The 10,411-nt window shown below is 35.3% G+C and overlaps 1 protein-coding gene across 1 annotated transcript; it reads left to right on the forward strand.

The window, feature by feature from the left end:
- Nucleotides 1-2,708: 2,708 nt before the first annotated feature.
- Nucleotides 2,709-7,748, forward strand: LOC127118382 (uncharacterized). Its single transcript, XM_051048569.1, has 8 exons — nt 2,709-2,984; nt 3,184-4,389; nt 4,486-4,551; nt 5,692-5,836; nt 5,932-6,150; nt 6,518-6,707; nt 6,816-7,011; nt 7,217-7,748. The coding sequence occupies exons 2-8, from the start codon at nt 3,233-3,235 to the stop codon at nt 7,329-7,331; spliced, it is 2,088 nt and encodes a 695-aa protein (XP_050904526.1). The 5' UTR covers nt 2,709-2,984; nt 3,184-3,232; the 3' UTR covers nt 7,332-7,748.
- Nucleotides 7,749-10,411: the final 2,663 nt, after the last annotated feature.

Genomic DNA, 10,411 nt, shown 5'->3' on the forward strand with positions numbered 1-10,411 from the left:
TGAGAAGAACCCTTTTGAACATCTTGGTTTCATCTCATTCCATTTTATTGTTGAACACTTATATATTATTCATTGAGTGAATTATTTATCTAAGGAGAAGATCAATCAAGAGAAGATTGATAATACTACATTTTATTCAAATCATTCAAAAAGATTTATTTCTATTTGACTTGTGATCCAGGATTGTTGGACATAAGGGTTGGTGTTGCAAGAGGATTGTTCTTGCACACTTGATTATCTATAGGTTAGATAGTAAGCATCACCATTGGTGTGAGTAAGCTGTACAATAATTCTAACTATAGTGAAATCTCTTTCGAGTCGAAAGGGGAGTGGACGTACCTTCGGAGTGTGAAGGGAACCACTATAAATTCCGGTGTCTTTTTACTTTCCGCAATTTATTTTTCCGCACTTAAACGAAAAATAACCAAGAACCGGAAACAAGATCGAAGAATTTTTTAACCACCTAATTCACCCCCCCCCCCCCCCCCCCCCCCCCCCCTCCTCTTAGGCGCATTTACAACTTACATTGACATCCAAGGGCATGAAAAACTCCATTATATTAGTTATAATTAGGATAAGAAAGTAAATTTAGTAGGTATTTATTTTCTTATTATGATAGTAGATACCTCAAACTTTTTTTTATAATAAATCTTTTAAAATTAGTTGGAACAAATTGAGTTGGACTTCTTCTTGAAAATTTTACCTTATCCCCTGCAGTTATACTCACACCCCCATACTTTATTAAAAATGCCAATTTTACCATTGCATGTTTTTAACTAATTTATTATTTCACTTTTTACTATTCATTTGAGACTTCCAAAAATTGCACCATTTTCCATCCGCTCCAGAAGACTTTGAAAATGACTTTCGGTATGTTTTTTTCCTTACTGGACAACTTTACAAAAGATATCCAGTTTATACCTAAATAAGTTCTGGAAGATTTGCTAAAGGAGTTTCGGTTTTCTCTGGAAAAATATATTGTACCGAAACACTTTCCGAATGTGTTCCGGTTTATATGCTTATGTGTACTGGAACACTTGTAGACAAGATATCCGATTTATGATTTTTGTGTACTGGAACACTTTTATCAAGATGTCCGATTTGCTTTTTTAAATTTAATTTTTTTACAATTTTTTTATGTTGCAGGTATGTAAATTCCTCCATAAATATTCGATAAAAACCAAATATGTATAGATACTTCTGATGCATTTTCAACTACTCAAAGATTTGGTATACGAGAAATGGTGATAAAGTGGATTAAAGAGGTTGGAGTCTGAAATAAAGTAACTGTTATTATCACTCGTTCAAATACCAAAACATGCAAGAGAGAGAGAAGTAGAAAAATAATATTTGGTTGTGATAAAGGTGAGAAATACAATGATTCATATAATGGAACATAAAGTGTGACTAAACAATGTGGATGTCTATTCAAAATCAGGTTGACTCCGATGAAAGATGGGTCTGGATGGAAGGTTGATGTAAAATGTGGAGTTCATCAACATCAACATATACGCTTTAGTCGCATAATTACACATAGATGCAACTCTATGATCTTTGAATAAATCGTATAACCACTCTAACTTATAGTTAGAACCCCTGCAGCTACAAACATGTCCTATTGCCTTACTCAGTGACACTCATAAGTAATCAACAACAAGTTCAACAACAACTTCTTCAGTGACATCTTGAGGGCTCCATATCACTCCCCTGATGGAAAAGTGAAGAAGACAAGATACGTTGTCCAAAATAATGACCATCTCACCAAACGACATGTGAAATGAAAATGTATCTAGATGTCATCTCTCTACAAATGTTGATACCAGATTTGTGTCTATCTTCGTCAAACTGGTTCTCTGAAGTAAAGATTAACCATACATAGAAATCCACCTTTCCATCCGTGGTGGAAGAATATGAGGAACCCTACTGTAAGCTTCAACTCATGTTCAACAACCTTAAACTCTTTGTTCAGACCTCTCACCTGAAAATAATTAAAAATATACATATTATCAAACACAACATTAGAAATTCAAATATTATTCAATGTAAAGTAAATGTCATTTACTTACCTCTCCGAACCATAAATGTCAAGCAACATGATGCCCGTACTTTACCAAAAGAGAGTATCGTATGACCCTCATGGAAATCCAACCGGCTGTGGTGCGGATGCGGAGCGCCCAGTTCTAAACCACGATCTGAAATCCTATCGTGCTTACCTCGTGTTCGCGTCAGTGTTAAAACAACAACCAAAAAACACACAAATATTATTAAAAAAATGCAATTAGGAACACATTTTAAAAGAGTTTCGGTTAAAAAAAATTCAAAAAAAATCAGAATACATTTTGAAAGACTTCCGATGAAAATTTGACCAAATCGAAAGACAATTCAAATGAGTTCCGATGTGTAGAATGAAAACCGAGTGACTTTTTCTTTGAGTTACGATGAACTTGTGAAACCGAATGACTTTTCCTTCGAATTCCGATGAACTTATGAAACCGAAAGACTAACTGAATCTGAGTCAATTTATAAATGTGAATCAGAAAACTTGAAAGAAGTGTTCGTATTTAAAAGATGATAATTTTGATTTTGGAGGAGTTAACGAGTGTGACGTAAAACCGAAAATTTATGAAATATAATTTATTTATATAGGATATTTCGGTAAAAAAGTAAAATAATATAGGGTAGGAGGATAATTGACTAAATGGTAGTATAAGATTTTCCTCCTTTCCTTCACAACCTTGTACCATTCTTCTCTCTTTCTCCTTTCTTTGAAACACATAAACTCCCCCTTCCCTCGAAAACCCTAATAGTCATCTTCGTTCGAAATTCCTTTCATGTCCTTCATTTGTTTCTCAATAAACCATCGACACGTCATGCTTTTCAATTTTCTCTGAACACGCTAGCTTTCTACTGCACTGCAATTTCTCGCCGTCGTCGTCAGTGGGCCTGCTTTCTCCAATTCCGACTCTCACTCCCCTCTTTTTTATGTAAGTTCATCTTCCTCCTCTCTCTATGGCTATTTTGATTTTTAGGGTTTTTATTTTCGTGTTGAAATTGTGCCTTTTCCAGTATTAAGGGTTGTTATTTTAATCAATTGCATTACGATAGAAAAAATTATGTCGCTTATAATTCAGGTAGAATCCCTTTTTCAACTGAATTATTTAACATTACTGTAATTTTTCGTAGCTGTTCGTAGAAATTTCATCACAGCATCTTCACCTTAATCCCTCACCAGATGTCTTCCTCCAAAGATGCCGACCCTAGCTTGGGTTATCTCACTAGAAAGGATACAGAGGTGAAACTACCTCGACCAACTAGGGTTAAGAACAAAACCCCTGCTCCGATTCAAATCACAGCCGAGCAAATTCTTCGCGAAGCTAGGGAGCGTCAAGAGGCTGAGATCCGTCCTCCCAAGCAGAAAATCACAGATCCCACAGAACTCGGCGAGTACCGTCTCCGCAAGCGAAAGGAATTCGAAGATTTAATCCGGCGAGTTCGATGGAATGTAAGTGTATGGATCAAATATGCACAGTGGGAAGAGTCGCAGAAAGACTTCAAACGTGCACGTTCTGTTTGGGAGAGAGCTTTGGAAGTTGATTACAAGAATCATACACTATGGTTGAAATACGCAGAGGTTGAAATGAAGAATAAGTTTATTAATCATGCTAGGAATGTTTGGGATCGCGCTGTTACTCTTTTGCCTCGAGTGGATCAGTTGTGGTATAAGTATATTCACATGGAGGAGGTGCTTGGGAATGTTGCTGGTGCAAGGCAGGTTTTTGAGAGGTGGATGAAATGGATGCCGGATCAGCAAGGATGGTTATCTTATATCAAATTTGAGCTGAGATATAATGAAATTGAACGGGCCAGAGGAATTTTCGAGCGATTTGTTCTGTGTCACCCTAGGGTCGGTGCTTGGATACGCTATGCCAAGTTTGAGATGAAGAATGGTGAGGTTCCTAGGTCGAGGAATGTTTATGAAAGAGCGGTGGAGAAGCTTGCTGATGATGAGGAAGCTGAACAGCTTTTTGTGGCGTTTGCTGAGTTTGAGGAAAGGTGCAAGGAGGCAGAGAGGGCAAGGTGTATTTATAAGTTTGCACTTGATCATATTCCGAAGGCGAGGGCTGAGGATTTGTATCGTAAGTTTGTGGCATTTGAAAAGCAGTATGGTGATAGGGAAGGGATTGAGGATGCTATTGTTGGGAAGAGGAGGTTTCAGTATGAAGATGAAGTGAGGAAAAATCCTTTGAATTATGATTCTTGGTTTGACTACATAAGATTGGAAGAGAGTGTGGGGAATAAGGGAAGAACTAGGGAGGTTTATGAGAGAGCTATAGCTAATGTTCCACCAGCCGAGGAGAAGCGATACTGGCAACGCTATATTTATTTGTGGTATGTTTGATTTGAATCCTGTTTTCCCATCTAGTTGTTTATTTATTTAGTGATTTTGCATTTTCCCGGTGCTTATTATTGGTGTGTGCAACTTAGGATTAATTATGCACTCTATGAAGAGCTCGATGCCGGAGATATGGAGCGAACAAGAGATGTGTACAGGTAAGCAGCCTTTTATGACCTCCCAAATGTCGTGTTTACATTGTGATACTTAAATGATGATATGTGATGCTTTCTGTGCATGTTTTCCTGGATTTATCATTTATTTGTAGATTTGCTGTGTCAATCTTTGCTGGGAATCTCATTGGTATGATAATCATATTTCATATTTTACTTGAAAGTCACTGCAAGCTTCTTATATCAATGTTAAGAATTATAATATTTTCCTAAATTTATGCCATATTGATTCTCTAAGGCTTCCACGCCCCGAACTCCTTTTGTCTACTAGTTTTTGTTTGTAGAAAGTTAGGGTCTGTTAAGTAACAATGGCTACTAGTTTTCCATGCACTGCGACTCCTGTTGTCTCCTAGTTTTTGTTCTGAACACTGAATATGTAATTTGATATAGTCTTGTGTAGAATGTCTAGCTCAAAGCAAATGATCTGTTAGAAAAACCACATGTTTCCTTTCGTTGGGTAGAAAAAAATATATGAAAGGATGTGCTATAAGAATCAATGAATGTACAAAAAAGAAAATAAATACCAGCACATGATCAAAGAGGAGGTTAGGGGTAAGGGTTCTAGATTTATTCAAATGAAAGTATGTATCGCGAGGTATATTGGAGAAACCTAGGTCACAACCTTTGTTTTTACTTTGTTTCTTTAATACCTCTTTTAGTTAAAATTTGATGGTGTAAGTGAAGGATGGCTCGTGTTTGTTTGGCACTTGTAAAATGTTGCTTTTTGTTTGAGCTTTTGGTGTATATTATAGAGATAGAGATATATTTTGACTTTTCGTACTACTCTTTTCCTCTTGGTTCTTCAGTCACATACTCACATTTGATTCAAATTATTTATTTTTGACTTGCTGATGTTTTACCTTTTCTGGTTCAGTTATATCACCATCTTGGGCATGTAAGATATATATTTTTGTGCCACTTCTTTCCCCTAGATTCTTCAAGCACCCATTTGATTCTGCTCCGTTATATCTGTCCTTTGACTTACTTTTTTTTTTACCTTTTCTGGTCCAGTTCTAACACCATCCTTTACTAAATTACCTAAAAAAACTAATAAATTTATCATTGCAGTATTATCCTCTTGAGTATTGACACTGATTTCATTCTCTCTGACTTTCATTTCTTTAGGGAGTGTCTCAACCAAATACCTCACCAGAAGTTCTCATTTGCTAAGGTATGGCTTCTAGCAGCCCAGTTTGAAATACGTCAGCTGAATCTCAAGGGGGCTCGTCAAATATTAGGGAATGCTATTGGAAAGGCGCCTAAAGATAAGGTAATGTACTAATTTCCATCTAGATGAAAGTATTATATAGCCTATATTCATTGCTGCATGGTTAACTTCACGTGCCCTTTTTTCTTTGACAACAGATATTTAAGAAATACATAGAGATAGAACTGCAGCTTGGTAATATAGATCGATGCAGAAAACTGTATGAAAAGTATCTAGAGTGGTCACCTGAAAATTGCTATGCATGGAGCAAGTATGCAGAATTGGAGAGATCTTTAGCTGAGACTGAGCGAGCTAGAGCAATTTTTGAGCTTGCAATTGCTCAACCAGCATTGGATATGCCTGAGTTGTTGTGGAAGGTACACATAAAATTTATTTGTTATTGTACAAGAGCTAAATCTCATATGTATCACCAAAATAGATGTCAATAACTATACACTTTCCTCTAAATTTCCTATTCTTCACCCCTCCCCACTAATGCTGCATGGCTTAACTAACTTGCCAACTTAGCACTTTTTACCAAATCCACTCCCACCCCCTCCCAAAGCATCTCTCTGTCTTGCGAAAGCATCAAAATAGTTATGCCCAAGTTTGATGACCTCTGTATTTTGTTGCCATGTTGTCCTTTTTCTTTCTCTTTGATTGCCATTTTCGGGTGCATACCATGTCTAAGAAACCTATTTATATGCTGTTCATAACCTAACTATAAAATTGTCAATATGACAGGCATACATTGACTTTGAAACTGCTGAGTGTGAATTCGAGAAAGCTAGAGTGCTTTATGAAAGGCTTCTTGATCGAACAAAGCACTTGAAGGTATGGATAAGTTATGCAGAGTTTGAAGCAACAGCTATTGATGAGAGTTTAGAGTTATCAGAACAAGAACAAAAGGAGCAGTGCATTAAGCGCGCCAGAAGTATGTCATCCCAGCATTATGTTCATATGCTATAAATCATAATTGTAAGTTTGAACTGCAGCATAATAATTTTCTAATTCTCTCTATTTTGTTTTGTGCCTGTATTAGGGGTGTTCGAGGAAGCTCTAAACTACTTCAGATCATCAGCTCCCGATTTAAAAGAAGAAAGGGCAATGCTATTGGAGAAATGGCTCAACTTGGAGGCTTCATCTGGGGAGCTAGGTGATGTTAGCTTAGTCCAGTCTAAGCTACCCAAGAAGCTTAAGAAGAGAAGGCAAATTTCTACTGAAGATGGCTCTTCTAGGTATGGAACTAATTCATTGTTTGTCTTTGAATGGTTTACAAGGGTTAGTTTATATGGCATCATTTGCAATGTAGTCACTGCCATTCTCTGGCATTGTTCACATTAGGCTTGTTGACTATATGATGGTCTTGCTGTTAAATATGTAAACAAACAAATTTTTGTGATGTCTTTTTTCCCACTTCATTCTTCTCAATTTGATTTGCAGAATTGAAGAATTTATCGACTATCTGTTCCCTGAGGAAACTCAGACAACCAATCTCAAGATCTTGGAAGCTGCTTACAAATGGAAGAAGCAAAAGTTGTCTTCAGCTGATGATTGAGAGTATGTTGTAGGGTGATATGATTCCCTTATTGTAAAACGGGCATATACATTAGCTTTAGCAGCTAAGGGTATGTTTGGTTTGGTGATATGTGATGGAATGAAATGGAGTGGAGCGGTAAGTAATCGGATACCATTGTTTGGATTTGCAAGTAATGGATGGAGCAGAATTAGGGTGTGTATGCAACTGAATGAAGTAATTAGTTATGTTCCATTAAGCCAAATTAACAAAAATACACAATGGAATGGAATATCTGAACCATTCCTTACTGTTTCACTCCATTCCATTAGGGTCTATGTTCTAGTCTATCCATTCAAACATCGCCCAAGTCAATTTTGGGCTATTAAAGTTTGTAAGTTGTAACAGATAGTTTCCTATTTTGAAAAAAGTTTGCAACAGAGAACTGCATTTAAGGAACATCTGCTTTCCTAAAATCGTGAATTGAAAGTCATGCAATGTGTAAGGTCAGTAGTAGTACCAAAGTCAATTGTTGAATGCACATATAATTACAACTTTACTGTGTTACATTCTTAGATGCGACATATGTAAAAAAAAATTTATTGATCGATTTCACTGGAGGCTAAACACTACTTTGTATGCTTTTACACATTTTCAAGGGTTGTGGTATGCGTTATTATACTAAAAAAATGAGCGACTAAGCTCAGGGCAAAAACCTTTGAACGCACCAGAATAGGTTCATGTTACTCTCTAGGTTTGTGAGCTACCCTATTTATACATCCTCAAATCAACTAGTTCTCCAATATTTTTCACAAACTCTATAGGTACTTTTCCAAATCAGTCTTTTCATCAATTCAATATTACTATGTTACACGTCTTACTAGTAAGTAGTAGGTTGTATAAGTAGATTGTCGCAATGGTCGACCTTTTCAGCATAAAACTAAATTAATGATTGATAATTTGAAATACTCGTTCACTTATATTTTTCACAATTTTATGATATGATTCATATTTTTATAAATTGCGTAATGTTTATATTTCTTTTGTACTTATGAATAAAAAATAAAGTGATTATTCTCTACTTGAATGATATTTTTTTATCTCATAATATTGTTAGAAAGTTTTATGGGTCACTAAATTTCCATTTCATAATAGTAAGTTTCTTTAAATTTTTAACCTTAAAAACATAACAAATCTTAATAAATTTAAATACATTGTCTTTATTCTAAAACTATTTCTACATAAGTTATTTAATAAACGATAATTTAATTAAAGATATATCTTTTAATGAGTATGCAAGTTGTCTTTTTTACTTATAATTTAGTTCGGAGTAGGATGTTATTTTACCTAATTATCTTGCTACTATTCATAAATGCTTATATTAACGTGTTTTTAAATTCAATGTATAATTAGTCTCTCCTCTCTTATATCTAGTAAATTAGGATTCGGTAAAATTTTATATCTTTCATTATGTAAGAACTTGAAATAGTTATTTCATATTCCTTTATATTCCTTTCTTTAATCAAATATTTACATTAGGCATTTCTTATACACTCCACTTAGTTCAAGTCTCTCTCTTTCTTCCCCCCCCCCCCCCCCCCCCCCCCCCTTCCCTTTTTTTTTCATAAATTGGTGTGTAGGGATGGATATAGTATGACAAAATTTTCAGTTCTTGCTTTGTCCACTGCTTTCTTGTTCTCTTCCTTATATTCCATAAATTTTTCCTAACTTTCACAAGTTCAACTCTTAAACCAAGCCTTGTTACAATTTTATTCGACGCACTTTTGCTCCACCACTAGGTATAACAACACAACCGGGCGGATCGAAGACGAGTTTTTACATTCCTCATATTCAAATTCAAATTCTCGAATACGATCCCCAACAAGAGTGAAGAATTAAAATTCAAATCCGTTTCAACGAGTTTGCATTGAGTTCGGGTATTCCGATTCCGCCATCATACATGTAGTGAAATCAATTTCGTTAATAGAAATATTACTTGAAGATGTTTGAGTGTGTAACATTCGTTTATGTGTCTGATAACTTGAGAAGAACACTTGATTACAATTCGTATGTTCCAATCAAGCAGAAGATATTTATAAGCATAGATGTGTTGTTTGACATCGTTTAAGACAATGATACATGTGAACACACGACCCTCCATACCCATGAGAGCTAAGAAGATAGACATGAAGTGGATATACAAGACTAAATAAAACAAAAGTGAGAAAGTTGAAAAATACAAAGCAATATTAGTGTCCAATGAATTCTCTCAACAATATGTAGTGTACTATAATTAAGTATTTGCATCATTGGCAAGATGAGACACAATAATAAGCATTCTAGCCTTAGCTGTTTAGAAGGATTGTAACTTGTTTCAGATGGATGGCCATAGTGTTTTTCTCCATGGTGAATTAGATGAATAGGTTTATGTTGAGAAGTCATTAGGATATCAAAAGTGTAACATGGATATAATGTGCAAACTGAAGAATCAGACAACCACTGAGGGTTTGCTATAGTAACATAATTTCTGTCAAGAAGGATTTGTGAAATACTCTCATGAACACACTCTATTTGTCAAGCACAAAAGTAAAGATAGGATCATAATTGCAAGCCTATATGCGAATGCCTTGAGTTTTGCAAAAAATGATTAAATCATGTTTGATGAATTCAAGTAATTAGGAGTTGAAGTCAAGTAAGACATAACTGAAATCTTCATCGTTCAACATAAGTATGATAATTTTTTTTCTTTCAAATGGTGTACAATCCAATGGTGCCAAGATGCCTTGCCAAAGATGAAAATTATAGAAGAGTGTTGAGGCCAATGTTTACAGGAAAATGGTAATATATGTCATGTATCTCTTGGCAACTAGACTTGACCTTGCCTACTTATTTTTTGATTGTAAGACACACGGAAAGACCAACAAAATTCACATGACATTTTAAAAAGGATTCTCAAGTATTTAAATTGAACATCTACTTTTGGCTTCATGTAAGGAAGGGAAGCTTGTTGGATGACCATATTCAAATCATGTAGGATACTTAGATGATAGAAGAAGCACTTCATGACATGTTTTTTTTATAATGTTATCAATGGTGATTTCGGATCCAAAACAGTCGGGGAA

The sequence above is a fragment of the Lathyrus oleraceus genome, chromosome 2, assembly GCF_024323335.1.
Source record: "Lathyrus oleraceus cultivar Zhongwan6 chromosome 2, CAAS_Psat_ZW6_1.0, whole genome shotgun sequence".
Taxonomy (NCBI): domain Eukaryota; kingdom Viridiplantae; phylum Streptophyta; class Magnoliopsida; order Fabales; family Fabaceae; genus Lathyrus; species Lathyrus oleraceus.

Bases quoted from the DNA above. Each gene is read 5' to 3' on its own strand.
- LOC127118382 (XM_051048569.1), top strand. From the start codon at position 3,233: ATGTCTTCCTCCAAAGATGCCGACCCTAGCTTGGGTTATCTCACTAGA. The intron at 6,151-6,517 runs GTACACATAAAA...TCAATATGACAG, and splicing joins TGCCTGAGTTGTTGTGGAAG to GCATACATTGACTTTGAAAC. The intron at 7,012-7,216 runs GTATGGAACTAA...TTTGATTTGCAG, and splicing joins ACTGAAGATGGCTCTTCTAG to AATTGAAGAATTTATCGACT.